Source organism: Mytilus edulis, chromosome 2 (genome assembly GCF_963676685.1).
Source record: "Mytilus edulis chromosome 2, xbMytEdul2.2, whole genome shotgun sequence".
Lineage (NCBI taxonomy): Eukaryota > Metazoa > Mollusca > Bivalvia > Mytilida > Mytilidae > Mytilus > Mytilus edulis.
In genome coordinates, this window is record NC_092345.1 from 25,946,315 (window position 1) to 25,966,449 (window position 20,135).

Genomic DNA, 20,135 nt, shown 5'->3' on the forward strand with positions numbered 1-20,135 from the left:
CCGTTAATTGTGAAAACCACCCATGCATCAATTATGTGTTACATTAACGTTTAAAGACTTTAAAGGGTATACAATATATATTGAAATTTGAAACTCCTATAGCAATTGAAGTGTTTAAACTTCCGTGTTAAATAAAGTTTTATATACAAAATAGCATTATTTGCATAGGAATAATGAATTGCAAGCTGTGTTTTTACATTGTCGCATTTCTATTCTTTGAAAACTGTGAGTATTTAAACATTAACCAATCTTATGAAGGGATGAAAAACATAATATTATTAATTAATTTGATTTCAAAAACGTCTTTTAACACAATTTTTGGGTGGGGTACTAAAAGGAAGTTACACCATTGATGTACGATGAAACACGATGCCTATATTTCGGGATAACATTATATAATGAACAAAAGGAGCACGCAGTGAAGCAGTAGAGTAATTCAGTACAAAAAAATAAGTTTTATAATTTCTTTTCAGTTTTGATAAAACTGAAAAAACTCTTTTAAACAATCTTGATCATTGCAAATAAATCGTTTAAAAAACTTCAATGAAATCGTATTGAAGAAAAATTTCTCGATTTAAACGAATGCTTTTAGAGCAAATATAATAAAACATGAAGTCACGCTTGATATTTACTAAAGTGGTATATTGCATCCACTTTTTACAGCAATATTGTTCATAAAGCTGACAAATTAAAATATTTCCCTACAAGTTTTCTCTTTGGCATCACCTCCTTATTGGAAAAGTAAATTATTCTGCTTGTATTCAATCGTTGCATCTGTGTTTTGTTTTTAGCATTAATTCAATAATTCATATTTTGAACAATACAAACATTTTTTTCGGAGTCTTTGAACCATACTACAGATAGTGTCTTTTTGACTCTTAATGATACTGCTAGCACTTATGGTGTAAGAAATCCACTGTGAAATTCAGCAACCGATATAAAAGTACAAAAAGGCGTACATACCAATCACCAGCTTAAGTACTTTGCGCTTAAATTTCTTAAATATTCACCGTTGATGTTCGAGTACTGTGCTTCTCCTCTGATTAACTTTAGATTTAGTATTTGTATTATTTTTTTTTGTGTATTATAAATTGTGAAATAATCAACTCTTGTATATGTGGAAGTTGAAATATGTTTGAGAGCATGATATGAGTTGGCTCCCGGAGGACAAACATTGCCACTCATCTGGATAAAACACCCTTAAGAAAGAGTTCCAATTAAAGATGCGTCGTCATTTATGAAATGTAGTTAATATTCCAGCTAAATGAAATATGTTTTCTGTATTGTCTTCTTCCTTAGATAATCATGATAGGTAATATTTTTGATTTGTGTTACCATAATTAGCTGATCTTTTACTAATAAGATATACTAGTAAACTACAATGACTTGTAATTGAAGATTATCCAGGAAGTTTAAATTCTTTTGAATTCATAATCATCATAAGTTTAAAACATTGACCTTTAATAACAGCAATAACAAAGAACATGTTGCATGATAGAAATAACTTTTTTTGGTCTCGTGGTAATTTTAAATGTGTATACTTATATATATACATACCTTCTTTGTAAGATAAAAATTGTTGCAATATATTAACGATTTCTAAGGTTTGAATGAAGTTTACTCCAATTTTCAAATCCTGAAAGGAGTATGTTCGATAAGGTCCTAAAATGGCCCCCTTTTTTAGCTTAAATTTCAAATTCGGATTTATTTACCAATATCACGGTAAATTATAGCTAATACATTGACTAGATAGGATATAAGTCATTTTATTGAAAATTTCACGTTTCTGCGTTTCATTATGACGTCACAAGTTGTACTCATATTGATTTTTCACGAAAAGGGGTAAATTTCCATAGATTATTGGACAGGAAACATAGAGCGCATACGTCGAGAACAAAGATCTTTTAAAATAATGTTTGTGAAGACATTTCACATGTCTTATTTGAATATTAAACTTGTCGACGCCTGCGCTCTATGTTTCCTGGTCCTTTATTTGGTTGAAATCCAGCGGATTTTGTCAAATTTCACAAAAATCTCTCATCTTGACCTTTTTGGGATGTAAAAATCAACGTGTTAGAATTAAACTTTGACAAAAACAGTTCTGTTTAACTTTCTCACATGTATTTAAGGCAACTTAAATCATTTATTGTCTTGTAACTATGAACTTTATAATTGGGGCCAAATATGGCCCTTACAGAACTTACTCACACACCAAAATATCTAAATGTGACCTTTGAGTGGAATTTTCAATCAAGATGAGGCAACTTCGCAAGTACTATAAAAATGGTGAATTTAACTTCTAACTCATTTCCCTTTTATTTCTACATTAAATACATTGTACTGACATTTGGGTGAACAAATGCTGGATTTGCCTTTACCCCCTACAAGTTTAGGAACTAAAATAAGTATATCCGAGAAAAAATAATAAAAAAAATTCAGAACTCCAAGAAGAATTCAAAACGGAAAGTCACTTAACAAATGCAAATTCTTGAATGGGAACAGGCATTTCCTTCTGTAGAAAATGGTCGATTAAACCTTGTTTTTAGCTAGCCAAGTCTCTCAATTGTATGACAGTTGCATAAAATTCAGTAACATTGACAACGATGTGTGAGCAAAACAAACAGACAAAATAGGTAAAAGTGTAAAAATAGGGGTACAGCAGTCAACGTTGTGTTATAATGTTATACACTATACAATCAAACAAACATGCCAACAAAGAAAAACAATGTGGCATATAGACAAACCACATTAGCAAAAATGAGACAATAATACAACAAAATTACCATGGTAGATTATTTCACGTGAAATGCTTAAAAGGGAACAAAGGAAATTTGGGATAGTATTGTCAGATGTATTGTTTAATATCAAGCTAGTTATTAAAGTTTAAAAGTTAACTTTGAACTTTATATGTGAAATAATTGATGTTTCATAATAAAAAGGATTTAATAGTAAGGTTGTTTTTAAGTGCTTAAGATTTATGTCAAAATGTATCTTGTAAGGTCAAATAAAATATATCTGTGTATCCTAGAATGAAATTCAAAACAGTGTGGCTGTGGCCATTGATTGACACATTAAATTCATCCATTGACTGGGACAATTTAGGTGAACGTTTGTTTGTAACGACCACTGCTCACTATGTACTTTTTAAAGACACTTAAACTATGGGGTCACCAAAGGTTCTCAACACCTTGATAAAGCAATTCGAAAAACTAATCAGAAATAACACGATGTTTTGATTTATATCAATTATATAAATCAAAACATAAAGGTTATTCCTGATTAATTTTTTGATTTATTTTATAATTAAAGGCGTTAAGAAACCTTTTGTGACCCCACAGTTTAAATGTCTATCGTAGGTACGTCGTGAACAGTAGTCGTTACAGACAAACGTTCACGTAAATTGTCTCAGTCCATGGATGAATTTAATGTGTCAACCAATGGCCACAGCCACACTGTTTTGAATTTCATTCTATTTTCCTACCTAGCCTATATTATATGCTTAGAAATAGACTACCTTAAAGAGTTTTTGATACTTTTTCAATAAACACTGTTAAAAGTCAGATTTTCTCACCCAAAGGCTCAATGTGATTGTTTTCTGTAAAATAATAAAATTCCATGCCTACCTACCCTATTTTTTTCCAAACATGTAATATGAAATACACATATTATTTTATTTGGCCTGATAAAAAAAGGAAAAAGTTATAGCAAATAAATATTCTAATCTTTTGTGAGTCCAGTTAACACTTCTGTGTTTACATGCCTTATGAATGATATTGTCATATTTATACGTTAATTAATTACAAAACTATGAATTATTCGACATACTGACGATTAACTACCCAGGGAATACATTATCGTAGTTGTATTTGGCAAAACCTTTTGGAATGTTTGGTCCTCAATGCTCAATTTCATTTGCCTTTTTCTCTTTTCTTTAACCTTTTTTTTGTATCTTGAGTACACATTATAGGTCTGGTATCTTTGAAGAGTTTATATATACATATATTTCTTGACTTACTTGCACGAACAACATCCTGTGGATAGAACTTTAACCCAAGTGATGACATACGCGCGAAAATAAATATCATTACGATTGTCTTTGCCTTATTTTAAAGATTCATGCACATTGGTGTATAGATATAATTCTACACAATTAACCTGGGATTCCGCCAGAGATGATTGCTTACAACGAGGCGGGGATTTAGTAAATGGTTCTTTTCAACAACAGCTGTATAACTGTTCATTTCGTCAAAACCAAAACTTTTGGGTTGGAACATATAATGAATTTACACAGTGGATACAGATAATGGGTATGTAGATGTTTTGACGATACAATTTTGTGAGAAGGTATATATTTTTTTTTCAATTGATGAAAGATTATTATCAGAAATATAATCATTTCAAATATAAGGATACAGTTTGTCCCACCATTGGGCAAATCTTTTACTAGAAAAAAAATGATTTTTTTTGTTAATTTTATCAAACATAGAGTTTTATTCGCATGACGATGTGGAGCATTTTTAGAAAAATGATATTTTTTCTCTGTTTTTCAGGTTGTTCCCAGATGGATACGTCTGGCATTGTTAACCAATTTACTAGTGATAGCCCACATACGTGTGTTGATAATTGTAATGAGTTCTTCGGAATGATGGTGAGCAATTTTGTAGTAATAAGTTTGTATTGCATTTTGTTTATAATAACATATAAAAGTAATTACATAATTCATTACACACCCAACACATTTTAAGTCTCTAATGGATGGATAACGAGAACAATTGATCTCAAGCTATGTTTGGCCTCCAAGAATTCATATTTAAACTTTAACTTTAAATGGACATTAGCTGTCAACTCATGTCCAAGAGTTGAACTCAAATTCTCATATTTTATTTATAACATATTTAAAATGTATACCAAAATTACAAAAAGTCTAAAATTAACAATAAATAATGCATAGACTTGATAATGTGCATAAGCATTTCGTGTATATATATGAGTATTGACGCCATCGTATTAACTATCGAGATGACTTACGAATACTGCCGACGGTCACATTATCCGTTATAAACATAAAACAAATATGAATAGAAATGAACATGTGCAATTTGATTATTCTAGGTCTGTTTGATTTGATTTTATTGGTTACAACATATGTTAACATAGATTTAAACTGTATGAGAAGGATTTTTATGGTCGAATCATTTAACGAAATGGCCCTCCTTTGTTTCTTAATTTCTAAAGACTTTTAATTGCATTTTCATAGACGAAAACGCTTAGTGCATCCGTAACCAATACCATTTAAATAGACGAAAACGCTTAGTACATCCGTAACCAATACCATTTTATTTAACGAAAACGCTTAGTACATCCGTAACCAATACCATTTAAATAGACAAAAACGCTTAGTACATCAATAAACAATACCAAGGGATTAAATTGAAGAACACATAAATACGGATCCTATGACGTTAAATCGCTGACTAGCAAGTCAATAATGCATCAGTGATAGTTTTGAAGCTGTTTTAAAGAATTTGGACCAAAATTCTCTGTTTTTAGTTCGTCATCAGATTTGTACATATACCTTGTAGTACTCTACCAATTTGTGTGTCTGAATCAGGAAAGGTTTAATAGACCAGTTGTTGTTTGTCATTCTACGTACGTCTATATTTTCGGAAGAGGTGCGGATGGACCTCTTTTTTGGGACGTTAGGGATGAACCTTAATTATAACGGGAAACTTGGACCCTTATTTTTGCGGGAATTCGTGCTTTACACCTATCGGGCATCGGGAATTAATGATTACATTTTCGTGATCCGGGAAAGAATGATTTATTTTCTGGACTGCCATTTCATCCGCTCTTATCACTTCTCTCGGAAGGGTTTACTGCAGTGTCGCACATTTTGGAAATTTCTGTTATCCTTCCTTTGTACCATTCATCATTCGACTGATGTAAATTTCATGCAAATGAGATTAATCGCTTTTGTATTTTATTACAAGAGTGGTAGTGAAAATAGGGCAATCACTTTGTTTCCAATTCACAGTCATCCTTTTGTTACCCGTCTTATAATTTGATTGATTAGTAATATCTATTGGTCTCTTTCGCTAGAATGTAATGTTGATTTTATTGCGAATTTAGCAAATCAAAGACTTAACTTAAAATTGTTTACAAAAGTATATACTGCTTCTCAGTTTTCAAATAAAAATATACTAGATGATTTTGAACGTTGCTTTTTTATTCGGTACATTTGCCGTTGTCGCCACCTATAGATGGCTGCATTTTAAAAAGCAATACACATTATATAATTTGTACTAGTAAATCTATGATTATATATTGTAAAACTAAGTTACCATACAAAAAAAACATACAATCTGGAGAGAAGTTTATAATTTATTTATGGACGAAATTGTGAAAATGACAGACCTTGAAATGAAATACAATAATTATATAATTTCAGTTCCTCGTACTTATCACATTACTGTTTTGCATCAGGTTTTCTCATAAAAAGACATGCCTCGTATTTCACATAAAAAAGATGTACCTTTCAAAAGTAGTTCAAAATTACATATCACAATCCTCATTTGAATTGCAAATGTGTTCAACCATATCATAATTGATGTTTAAAGTAGAATATAAAGTTTAGATTCTGTTCAACCAATTAAATAAAAACAAAAATATATACAAAATAAGTTACCTGTACTTCCCCTTGATACTTCCCACATCTCACTACAAAACCTACCGCAGTTGAACAAAAGATTCGTTAATTTATCTGACGTTTTGAAAAATTTCGAAACAGGTAGACTAGCATTTATAATAATAATGAAAACCATCAGAAAATACAAAAAGGAACAATAAGGATTTAATGATAATATAGATAAAATAAACGAAAATAACTCGCTATAAATTTGATAGGCATTTCTGGATTTACTTTCATCATAAACGATCAAAGCCGAATGTACGAAAGCCAAGGATGATGTATACGAACCGAAAAAGTTGAAGAGCTTTATGACAAAAAGGACATACAAATAGCAAAGTCTATCGAGGGTAACTTTGCATGAAAGAGTTAGAACGTTTGGTTCTTTTAAATTTAAAATTTCCTAAACGGACAATTTGAGAATGGACGCTATAATTCATGTTAATGCCGAGGTATTGAAAACTGATGTGATAATTAGAGATTTTCTAGTGTTGAATTAGTAGCAAGTATGTTCAGTTTCTATTGCCCAAAAGTAAGTTATTTGCCTCTCTGTTAAGCTTAACGCCACGCCACCTTCACCTCTTGTTCGCCTGCATATGTCATATTTGTTTTGAGGCTTTTAATTATCGTCCTGATTACGAGTTGTGATTCCTCTTTTAGACTTTTCTTATAACTACACTCAAACTATACCCTTGTGGTTTACTTAACCAGAAGAAATAATCCACCAATGCCAACATATTCTTGATTCGAGTTGTGACACTTAAGTGGGCTCCATAAGTTAACTTCATCAGAGGAAACAATCCACCACTGCCAGTTCTGTAAAAAACATACATTTTTTTACATCCAAATTTGGAACTGACTACTCGTGGTACTGGAAGCAGCACACTTATTTTTGTGTTGAAATTGTGACCTTTTTGTTCTGAAACTTTATTTGTATTTGTTTTCGAAAATTCTTGATGTTTATACGGGATATTCGGGATACATGATTTCTTTTTGATTATTTTTAGTTCTGAACTAGCTTTCAGTAACTGCTTTTACTTTTAATTACATCTTGATAATCCTATATTCTGCAGTTTCTTTAACCACTGTCCCAGTGTAGGGAATGTTTTTTATTGTAGTTTTGTACATTAATAAAGCCGTTGGATTTTCGTTTGAATTGCTTTATAATTTGCTATGCAGAATGAGGTTTTCTCACTGACAAATGTTGTACGGTGACATATAGCTTCCAACATCTACGCTGGTCTCTACTTGATAGTTGTCTTATTGGCAATCCTATAACATATCCTTATTTTATAATACACATAGTTGTTACCGGATCTTCTACCTGTTTTGAGGCTAAGTTGAAACATATGTTTAAAATTTATATAATGCAAAATACTCATCTCACTTAAAACGTAATAAAACGAAGGCAGTGATGCATCAGCGACGCTTAACAAAAGGTTTCATTAATAATCCTTTATTAAGAGCTATACTAACTTTATCAACAGAATGTAGTTTAATATATTATAAAAGAGGGGCAAAAGATACCAGAGGGATATGCAAACTTATAAATCGAAAAAAACTGACATCGCCATGGCTTAAAAAGACAAACAGACAAACAATAGTACATAAATTACAACATAGGAAAATAAAGACTAAGCAACACGAACCCTACCAAAAACTGGAGGGAAACCTCAGATGATCCGGAAGGGTAAGCGGGTCCTGCTCCACATATGGCATCCGTCATGTTGCCCATGTTAGTGCTAACCTTACAATAATTATAATCCGATAGTCACAATATAAGTTAATTCAAAAATTGATCAAGGGCAGATGCAGAAAAATATAACAAAGAAGATCGCATAAATTTTGATTTGAACACTTTGTAGCTATTGTTCAGATATGCTGATATAACATACATTTTCAAGATTCGTATTTGCTAGTTATTTTCCAAAATAATTTTAAAACATTTCCCTACATTTATTTTACAAACAAGATAATTTTCTTTAATCTTTTGAATGTGCACTCTAGGTTCTTAGCAGTAAAGCAGCATGTGTGTACGAAGTCGTTGAAACTAAAATTGAGTTATCATATAGTTCTTGCTATGCAACATCAAACAGAACAAGAAATGTGCTGTATTATTTTAAAGTTTACTAAAACTGATAAACGTATGTGTGTATTACATTGATTTTGATTGATCTCTATTTCTAAAAGTGTTTAAAATATTGGAAATCAGCTTCAGATTTCGATTCTGTCACTATAACATTTTTAGAAAACTTGTAATTGATGTTTGTAATATTCCTCATTTGGTCCTCCGATTTATTCAAATATTATATTCAGATTGTCAAACGTTTTTTTCTTTTTTTTCACAAATTAGAAGCTTTACTTTCCTTTATCTACAGGTTTTTCTATGTGTTAAACAAAGAATGTTAGCAAGATGGAGAAACGCGCGTCTCTCGTACAAAACTATAAGCTTAGTATCTGTTATGAACTAATTTAACACTAACCCCACTTCAACTAACTCATCAAAGAATCCAGGCCTATAATTTTGTAGGACAGATACCCGTTTCGTCTACAAAAAACTCATCACTGTTGCTTGATTAAAAGAATGAAAAAGTATAATAAAGTACGAAGTAGAAGAGCATTTGGAAACCAAAGTTCAAGCGAGGTTGAGCAGTTCTAACATTACTTGTTGAACCAGTCTCCTTGCTGGTAAATTTCAAAGTTTAATGTACGAGGACTTTTAACAGTATTTTCTTCTGGTTGTAGGGTAACAGTTGTTATTGTATACCTGATAATTATTCATGGGAGACAGATCAAAGTAAAGTAAATGATTCAATGTGCAACAAGACATGTGGAGAAAATATGCAGGACTCTTGTGGTGGCAATGGGTATATAACTGTTTATAAGACGGGTACGTCTACATTTAAATACATATCTATTAACGACGATCCGCCTCACAAAATATCATGTCGTTTTAATTTGAAGTGATATGGATATAAGAAAATAAGGTTTGATTGTCAATGAACCAATTATCCATCAAAGTTTTAATGAAGTGGATATAAGCAATCAAAAGCAACCCGACAAAATTCAACAATCAGAAAGCATCATATCGTATAGCTATAAAAGGCCTTGAAATGATGAATATGAAACAACTTAATTTAGAAAACTACCGGTCTAATGCATAACAATTTAATGCACAACGATTTTCGAAAAACAAATATGACCGACATGAACCAACGATCACAATTGATCTACAGGCTTCTGACTTTGGACATGTACAAAATGCATGTCAATGTTTTTTAATGTTTATCCGCCTGCTTACCTGTGACTGTAAAAGTTATCATTTATATTATTAGTGTCAAATAGTATAGTGCTTGACAGGGATGATGAGCCAGACAAAAATTCTATAATGTGTGGTTGTATGGAGTGCACCAACAACGGATGGCTATACTATGGGTATTCTTGTAACCAATCACTACAGACGACTTGTAGTAAGTAATTTGTATCCATACTGTTTTTAAAATGACTATTATGCAACATGTTGCAGGCTCCATTGTAATACAAATTTCTTTTCTTTTTATTTTGAATACGTATTATTGGAATCACGCATTACATTGTAAATCTAAAATTTTCGATTTAATTTTTCACTTCGTGTATTTTGGCATTATGGGGTTAAATGTTTTGCATGTCAATCTGAGGTATTTTTCTTTTATTTGTGCCCAAAATCTTAATCTTGTATTTTTGGGCTAATTTATCTTGAAAAAAACTTTTTGGAGATCGACTTATCTATGCTATTGTTTTGTTTAAAATATTTTCGCGGTTTGTCTGTGAATTATCTTATATCATGCAAGTAAGCAAATACTATGAATGAAAATGCAAAATCGTTTGAGGATAGTATTCTTAAAAATCTTCTTAAATGTTTCTTAATCTTTTAAATAGATGACAAAAGCGAGATAGAATGTAACAGAAATTGGAATGAAGGTAAAGAAGCTTGCTGGTCCGATCAACAATCGTTTCTCTTAGCTGGAACAAATATCGATTCACGTTGTGACAATACGACAAGTAGAGCCCCGGTTTGGATAGGTCTTTACAGGCGTAAAAGAACTCAAGTTGTGAAAGGTAAATGTCCAGTCTTAATAAATCTATTCACAGCTTCTGTTAACTCATGAATACTATAATTACATATGGTATTCAAAACTGTCAACTGTAGATGTTTCAATTGTTATTGTGTTTTTTTTTAAATTTCCTTACATATCAGCATCAATTTGTTGTTGTGTTTGGTGGAATGATATTTCTACAGATGTTTGTAACATAGGAAGCATAGTTTCCAGTAGATGATAACGTTAAGTTTCAAATACTGAATTATTCTTTACTCTTTTTTTCTTCCGACTTTTTTCTTCTATGATTGTTTATGGTGAGTCTTGTGTAGGTGACACGAATGTCTGGCATACCAAATTATAAGTCTAGCAACTTTAATGAGTTTTCGTAATACTAATATACCTCCTTCTAATGACGATGAACCTATCAAAATTGTAACTCTTTTCAGCGTTTACACTTATAAGGTTTATTATTCCTTTGATATCTTTCTCCTCTATTGAGCATGAATCCTTTATCTATTTAAATTCTATGTTCTAACGTATATGAGCAACAGCTGCAATCTCAATATATTTTGTCATACACTGTTTTAATACAGCAATATTGATGCTGTTACTGAATCTCATTCAATGCATTCGTCACACCCCCCCCATGCGAATCAACCCTTTATTTAAATGTCCCAAACAACATTCTTGTATCCATTGCCCTGAAACAATGGAAACATGCTTTTAATGAGTTCAGAAACAGACACATCATATCAATCGTCCCTGTTCCTTTTGTGTCATCGTGTATAATAATATATTTGCGTGATTTCTAGTAGACCTTTTCAACTTGTCTCGACACCGACTAATGACACCTACAGTTTACAGGTAAAATGGGTGGGTCGTCTCAAAGACAAAAAACATCATGATTATCAATACGTAACATATTGGATTGGCGGTTATATACTGTCTTGACTATATAGCTTCAGAATATATATCAACCAAATAAATAAATAAATATATGTCTCTGTCATATAATATTCTTATTTTGTATGTATTTACACGACATTTTATGTTGGATTGATTAAAACAAATACAGCAATCATTCTGCATCCTGATCCACTTTATCTTCAATTTTATGATTAAGCGAGTCTTTTACCAAATATTTGCCGCATGTAAATAACGATTCGTTTGTTTATGTAAAAGCTTTTATTCCATTTATGATCCGCTGCATTTCCAGGAGGACTGTTCTCCTTAGAGACAAATTTATCCAAATCGTCATCCTTTAGTTACACCATTTACAACACCTCAAATTAATTGTAAAGCATAACATTTGAGAGAAAGAGCAGAAAATTTAATCGCGTGATTGGTGAATACAAAATTCAAGTGGAACATAAAATTGGTGAATTGAAATAACTGTTACATTATGGAGGCACCCAAAGCCAAAACTAACAGACATTGTGGAAACATGTGCCGCTCTTGTCAACAGAGATATTTATGATAAAACATTGATTAATTAAATATCAACTACAATTAAACATGCTTTGATCTTTTCATTTCCCAAATTCCACCAGGACCGCTAGAAGCTCAACGTCTAAAAAGATGAAATGTGACTTAAAGTTCATCATTTTCTTTATAATAAATTAAAAAAATCCATGTTATTTGGACTCTGTAGGAAAGCTATATCATTGTCAATGAAAGCAATAAAATCAATAATGATTTTAATTTTTTAGAGACGACCCCTCACATTTTACCTGTCGTAGTCGTTCTCAACTGTAGGTGTCGAGAGATGTTGAAAAGGTCTACTGAGACTACATCGTCACATATACACGGAACAAAGATTTAGAGTAAATAGGTCAAAGGATCATCCTAAATAAAACGAATCATTTACATTCTAATCTGTTCCTTTGAGGTTGTAAACAAAACTCACAATCGTCACAAATGTCCTGTGTTTGATAATGCTTGTATCCTTCACATATACTCAAGGTCAATGCTTTCAATGCAAATACATTTTGTATTTCCCGATTCCTATTTCCAGTTTCTGGAACAACAATAACAAGCATGAGCGTGGAACTGTATAGTATGCAAAAAAGGAGATGCGACATATTTCTTCCTGTGCAATCATTGTAATTTTAAAGCAATACAGATATCATATATAACAAAGATTACTTGTGTCATTAACAGAAGAAGAGTCATCAGTATCTGCAGTTTCTTGTTTTCATGGGATGCTTACTGCTGGTGTTCTAAGTATAGACAGTAACTTAAATTGTACAGCTCAACTTCCATTTATATGCGAATTAGGTAAGAAAAAGTAAACAAATTTGAATATTATATAAAGATATTTATTTAAATTAATGCAAGCATTTATTTACAGTGCAAATTTAACAAAACAGAAAAAAAAAATCGAAATGTAAATTTAAAATAACAACAGATAAAATAATGTGTATAGGTTTAATTGATTACAACAGATCAAATATTATTCAATCTCTTTTCGATTTTTTGCATATAGCGTAATTTCTTTCTCTTTTACATTTATGCCATAATTACAACCTTCCATCTTTTCCTATAGTGAACTTTCCATTTCTGTGTAGCAACATCCCAGCGGCACCAGCATATGGAGTATATGTGTCTTAATTGATATGTTACTCTAGAGCTAGCTCAAAGTACGCTGATTTTGTTGAACGAGGAATACTGCTTTCTCAAAAGTTGATAAGACAGGGCTATGAATCAATCAAATTAAGGTCATCACTCAAGAGAAATTTTACGGTCGCCATCATGAGCTGATTGGCCATTATGACAAAAGTGTGTCAGAAATCATATCTGATATTCTTCCTCAGTCATAATAACCTTCCATCATTACCGAACTGAACAAAGAAATAACACGACCGGTGCCGTATACGGTGCAGGAAATACTTACCCTTCCGGAGCACCTGATTTCACTCCCGGTCTTTAATGGAGTTCGTGTTGTTTCTTATTTATTATTTATAACTGTTGATGTAAATGTCCTTTGGTTTTGTGAGTCTTTGTTTACTCCTTGGTTTTTATTGTTATTGTCTTCAAGTCTTTTATTAATGATTTTTGTAGAAAGCTTATCACTGGTTGTCCCGTACATTACATGCGTTTACATAAATACACTTATATTTTGCGAATCAAAAATGCTTGGAATTAGTTAAGTTCATGGTAAAAATGTTAATATAGACTTATCACCAGGTTTGTGCTTGCATTAGCGTCACGACGGGTGTCATTTGTAGAGAAAAGTATGCTAACCCTTCCGTAGCACCTGCTTTAAACCCTGGTTTTTGGTGGGGTTCGTGTTGCTCAGTCTTTAGTTTCGTCATTTTTGTTTTTTGCCATAAAGTTTTCAGTTTATTTAAGACCATGCTTTTGAATTCTTTAGTGTTTTTCGATCCTTTTTGAAAAATATATATTGTAAAACTATTCTCAATATTAAATCAGATACAGAAGACGTTTTGTCCTCTGATTGCTATGTATATCCACCAGAGCATGTAACAACAGAGTTAACAACAGTAGAAGAAGTAACAACACAAACAAAATCTGTTGACATAACAACGCCTGCAAGCGGAACATCACAACCAAAGAAGTTAACTGATGATAATGATGACATTAGCCCAGGTAATTTATGAAAAGAAGACTTCATGTAATGTGTTATTTATCTAATATATGCTCCGATGGGCGTAAAAATATGTGGTGGATTTTTTGTTAGAATTTGATGATTCGAATTTGATTCAGTACGATTTTGTTTTATTTTACCATATTGCTTCAATGTTTTAAAATGTTAACGATAAGGTTACTTTGGTTGCAAGATTTATTGATAATAACGTCAAGAGGAAACTATTACATGCTAGTTCGTGTGTGTAATTGTTTAATCTCATATGAGTTGAGACTTTGATATCTTGTAATGATTATATTGTACTATTGTATACAAGTCAAGTGTGTCTTAATCCATTTTTTGTTTGTAACAGATGAGCATTATAGAAAGTTTTATAGTAAAAAGTCTTCTTGTGCTTTGCAAGTTGTTTGCTAATTATTTTGTTTTTCTATATTTTGTATAGGCGCAGCTGTAGGTATTGCGTTTGCAGTAGTTTTACCTACCCTTCTGGTCATTGGTACTATAATCTGTCACGTGGCATGTGGACAAAAGTATGTGTTACTTATAATAGACATTCTTACTCTTGTATTTATATAGGCACCACTTACAAGGCAGTTTATCAAATATATCGTTAATTATGTGCAATGTGGAATGAGGGTAACAAAACCTTCGGGAGTTCTCATTTGATTGGAGGAACCTACCAGTAAACAGTTTAAGATAAAACAATTAGAATGTAACTATTATTTTTATTTCCTTTCAGGTCTTATAGCTCCTCATTTTTCAGGTATTCGGACATACTAGCCTAGTTGGCATTAATTTTTTGGGGGTTTGAGCGTTCCTGTTGTCAGTTTAATCCAGAAAATCGCTTCAGACAAAATAAACTTATAAAATGTCACTTTCAATCATAATTCTCAAAATCTCATCAGAGAATTTTAAAGAAAAAAGAGGGACGAAAGATACCAGAGGAACATTCAAACTCATAAATCAAAAATAAACTGACAACGCCATGGCTAAAAATGAAAAGGACAAACCGACAAACAATAGCACACATGACACAACATAGAAAACTGAAGAATAAACAACACGAACCCCACAAAAAACTAGGGGTGATCTTATGTGCTCCGGAAAGGAAAGCAGATCCTGCTCCACATGTGGCAAATGGAAAGTTCACAATTGGAAAGCTGAAATCATCTCTTTTGTTGTAAAGTTTTGTTTTCAATCGACCCTCATTGTCAATTTCTAGATTTAAGTCAAAATATGAGGCCGACTTAACTGTATCTGTTGTATCCTTTATCTCTAGTTCAATGGGATAGATGCATTCGACATAGTCACCACATTTTGAATTATTTAGTGAAAGAACATCATCTATATAGCGGAATGAAGAGGGGCACAATTTATTCCCATTGGAATGCCGATAGTCTGTTGAAAAACACGTCCTCCGAACGTAACAAGTATGTTGTCAATCAAGAAATCAAGCATCTTGATAATGTCAGTTTCAGAGAATTTTTTGTTTGAATCAGAGTGATCCTTTACAAAGTAGGATTTATCCCTTCCTAAGACAAGATACTTGTATCTTCGTTGACCATTCTTTTTTGTATTAAACAAAGCAATACCAACTCTATCAATTTGTCTTTTAGTTTGGAATGTGGAATATTTGTATAAAGTGTAGAAAAGTCAAATGTTTTGATACTATAACAAGATGAAAGAGAGTTAGATTGCATGTACTCTAAAAGATCTTTCGAATTTTTAAGTATCCACATCTGATTCACGCCACCTCAAGAATATGCAGTTTCACAATAACTTTGAAGCCCGTCTTGATTGCTGATAAAATAGATGTTCTTAATTTAGAAAGAGGTTTGTGGTGCACTTGGAAGACCCAGCAATATACCGTTGTGTGTAAGGACACTTATGGAAGGTCCAGTTCATCATCTTTAGAACTGACACAACAGTACATTATACATGCATCATACATAAGTGATTAACTATAGTTCTTTCTTCATTGGAGACGCTACTCTTATACCATTCGAATTATCTTCCTTTGATTATAAAAATAATAAATACGACACTTGAGTCATTGAATTAAATATGCTATACTCATTGTGCATCCATCAATAAGATGCTATTGAGACAAGCACGAATCTTACGCTGAACAAGAAAAGCAGTCACGGACAAAATAGCCATCATAATAGTTCAAACCCTAAACCTACTTTGCTTCTCTAAGGTGATTCTCGAAACATGTCGTGAGCAGTAAATTTGGAAGTACTGTGTATCTTACTACGAATATGGCTGCTAAAGGGCGGGATTACCCAGACGATACCAGCCTTCTAGTATACGTTGTTTTTGTTAGTATTTATCAGATACAAAAATGTTAGCTTTAAGTTTATGAATAATTTTAATTGAAGTTACTTTAATAAAAGTCACTATAATTGAAGTTTTTAACTCAAATGTCTAACTCTGATCCTTTCGGTATGGGTACTTACATCATTTGTGTACTTTGTTCATGTTGTTGTCGTACCTCGACATCTTATATGTTATTGTAGACAATCATATCATGCCAAGTGATTTTTTATAATTTACTTATATGACAAGACGCTGCTGTATATATTGTAAAAACATATAGAAGAATAATTATGCTGTAAAAAGGAAGAAGATGACCACGGTAATGAAAAGCCACAAGTCGAAGGTATACATACAACATGACGGAGAAAAGAAAGATAAAACAGAGGAGGACTAAAGATTGAGCTAAACGAATATCACAAATCTATATCGTTATATTTAGCCGATTTCAGTATCTTACTCTATTATTGTCCCATTTTTATTTTAGGCCAACTGAAAGAAAGCCGGAGGATAAAGTTGAACTTCGAAAGAAAGAGGAATATTATATTCGCCCTTCTAGCGAGATGTCAGAAATAAATATACGATATTCATTGTTTGAACAAGAACCGGACAATAAAGAATCCGATAGTGGAATTGGAGAGAATAGCAATGCTTCTGTTTCGTATGAAAAATCACGAGATGGTCACGTGTCGACATTTATTACAATACCAAAAGTACAAGCACCAAATGGTCCAGGCATAGAAGCACCAAACGGTCCAGACATACCCGTAGATAATGTGTTAGTTAATGACGATGATTTGGTTACTAAGTTATAGCAAAAGTAATATATTGATATGCAAATAATCAGACTTGCAATGCTTACTCAAAATTACATTCAAGTAATAAGTTAAGGAGCAAAGCATAAAAAAGGGATGTAATTCCGGAAATTATATCCCGGTTGTAATATATGAATTACATTTATATATACTTGTGGACTTTGTTATTGGAATAAGAATGTATGAAATTATTAACTTTATAAATGATGCTTTATTCATGGTCATATATAAATAAAAGGTTGAATATTGTATGATATTTTATTAGGAGAACTAAGTAATTATAAACTATATGCCAAATTGTACCAAGCATGGCCATAATCATCATTTGGGTAAGCAAACATTATCTTATAATAATAATTTTATTGTCAAATAAACAAATGAAATGTCAAATTAGATACGGAAGCATAAATACAATACAAATAGTTTCAAGTTAGCGTCTTAGGAGGACATACTCGCTTGTTTCATAATTCTTATTAACTTACATTAATTTTGTTATCGAAATGTATTCCTTTACTCTATAAATAATCTCATCATAGATACCAGGATTGAAAATTTGTATTTACGCCAGACGCGCGATTCGTCTACAAAAAACTCATCATAGACGCTCGTATCAAAAGAAGTTATATAAGCCAAATAAAGAACGATGTTGAACAGCATTGAGGACCTAAAATTCCTATTTTTTTGCTACAATACAGCTAAGGTAATTTATTTCTGATTTAGAAAATGTACTGATCAATTAATAACATAAGGGAAATCATCCCCAATGTCAAGTTGACAGAATTACATGTTTTATTTTCCTTTCTCTTGTGGAATGTTGTCTCATTGGCACACATTACCACAATTCATTTAGTCTGAATTACAAGAATTCTGGTTTGGGAAGGGCATTTAAAGACGCAAACTCTGTCCTAACCCGGAGCAGTGTGGAATATTACAACAGAAGAACACACTGTAAATATCAGTTTGAAACGACTCGACTCACGAGGTACACAAGACAGCTAAGATCAGATACACAATACCGAACAATGGCAACTCGCAAATACTAAAAGTTATTTCAATTTGAAATACTAAGGCTTTTCTATCCCAGGAATAGATATCTTAGCTGTAAAAACCTTTTAAGAATGTTTGGTCCTCAATGCTCTTCAAGTTCGTACCTTATTTGTCCTTATTAACTTTTTTTAATTCGAGCGTCACTGATAATAGATATAGGAAGATGTGGTGTGAGTGCCAATGAGACAACTCTCCATACAAATAACAATTTAAAAAGTAAACCATTATAGGTTAAAGTACGGCCTTCAACACGGAGCCTTGGCTCACACCGAACAACAAGCTATAAAGGGCCCCAAAATTACTAGTGTAAAACCATTCAAACGGGAAAACCAACGGTCTAATCTATATAAACAAAACGAGAAACGAGAAACACGTATATATTACATAAACAAACGACAACTACTGTACATCAGATTCCTGACTTAGGACAGGTGCAAACATTTGCAGCGGGATTAAACGTTTTAATGGATCCAAACCTTCTCCCTTTTTTCTGAAACAATAGCATAACATCACAACAAAGAAAAACATACGATAAAATATCAATTGGCAGACTTAACTCAATCAAAAAACCTATGATTAAACAATGAACGAATAAATTTGATCTGCGATATCTGAATACAAATGCACAGTTAATTAAATAAAAGAGACAAACACAACAAAGATAAGTCTTTTGAAGACTAAACGCGTGTCTGTTGCAAATACATAATTTCAATCCTGGTATCTGTGATGAGTTTGTTCAAAGCCCTTTAAACTAACACTTTCTTTTATTCAAAAATTATTACATATACATCCAACAGATTTAGCATATTTCAATGTTTCAATCTCTGTGTTGAAATTCTACAATGCAACATTAAATGACTGACTGTCAAGATTTGCATGCAATTTGGTTATAGTTTTTACAGCACATATTATGTTTAGATCCTCGTTCATTTTTCTCAAAATGTTTTTTTTTTAATGTTTTTTAAGACCACATGTACTTTTAATTATTTAATTAAAGGAAAATTTGGCTTATTTTTTTCGCAAAGGGAATTCACTGCAGTAATTTGTGTTTCTCAATTATAGAACATTTTTAGATATATACTACAATACCTATTTTGAATGTAATCACGAATTGACTGATATATCCGGTAATTTTACGCGTATTATCATTATTAAACACCTGTGTAGAGGTAACTGCCTGTAATTACTCAACAGTTAGTGATAACAGAGTACACTGGTTGTCAGCACGCCAAATGTTAACTTCAATAATTTTGTCATTTTGATTTAATTTTATGATAACCGTCAAATGAGCTTATCTACGTTTCTACGTTATTGTGAGGTGTCACGGCGGCCACTTTGGTATTGATGTGTTAAAGGCGTGATTGATACAAGAAAAATAGTCAAATGTTTGTGATTTTCGCGTCATTATGTAGTAAATATTGTAAAATAACTGTTTTACTTGTAGAATTATGATAACGGCATGAATGCCCTTTGATATTGGATTTAATTAAATTCCAAATGTTACCAGTAGAAGAGTATTAAGATGAAATATAGCAATCAGAATACGTATATAATTGTGATGGGAACTGAAACTTTTTGTGGTACAG

The 20,135-nt window shown here is 32.0% G+C and overlaps 1 protein-coding gene across 1 annotated transcript; it reads left to right on the plus strand.

Moving 5' to 3' along the window:
- Positions 1 to 91: 91 nt before the first annotated feature.
- LOC139511827 (uncharacterized) lies at positions 92 to 17,751 on the plus strand. The gene is made up of 10 exons (XM_071298929.1): positions 92 to 225; positions 4,113 to 4,307; positions 4,551 to 4,648; positions 9,431 to 9,575; positions 10,021 to 10,155; positions 10,604 to 10,783; positions 12,925 to 13,041; positions 14,197 to 14,373; positions 14,814 to 14,901; positions 17,175 to 17,751. Exons 1-10 carry the CDS (start codon positions 174 to 176, stop codon positions 17,500 to 17,502), a joined length of 1,515 nt encoding a protein of 504 aa, XP_071155030.1. The 5' UTR covers positions 92 to 173; the 3' UTR covers positions 17,503 to 17,751.
- The last annotated feature ends 2,384 nt before the right edge of the window (positions 17,752 to 20,135 follow it).

Bases quoted from the DNA above. Each gene is read 5' to 3' on its own strand.
- LOC139511827 (XM_071298929.1), top strand. From the start codon at position 174: ATGAATTGCAAGCTGTGTTTTTACATTGTCGCATTTCTATTCTTTGAA. The intron at 4,308-4,550 runs GTATGTAGATGT...TCTGTTTTTCAG, and splicing joins ACAGTGGATACAGATAATGG to GTTGTTCCCAGATGGATACG. The intron at 14,374-14,813 runs GTAATTTATGAA...TATTTTGTATAG, and splicing joins TAATGATGACATTAGCCCAG to GCGCAGCTGTAGGTATTGCG.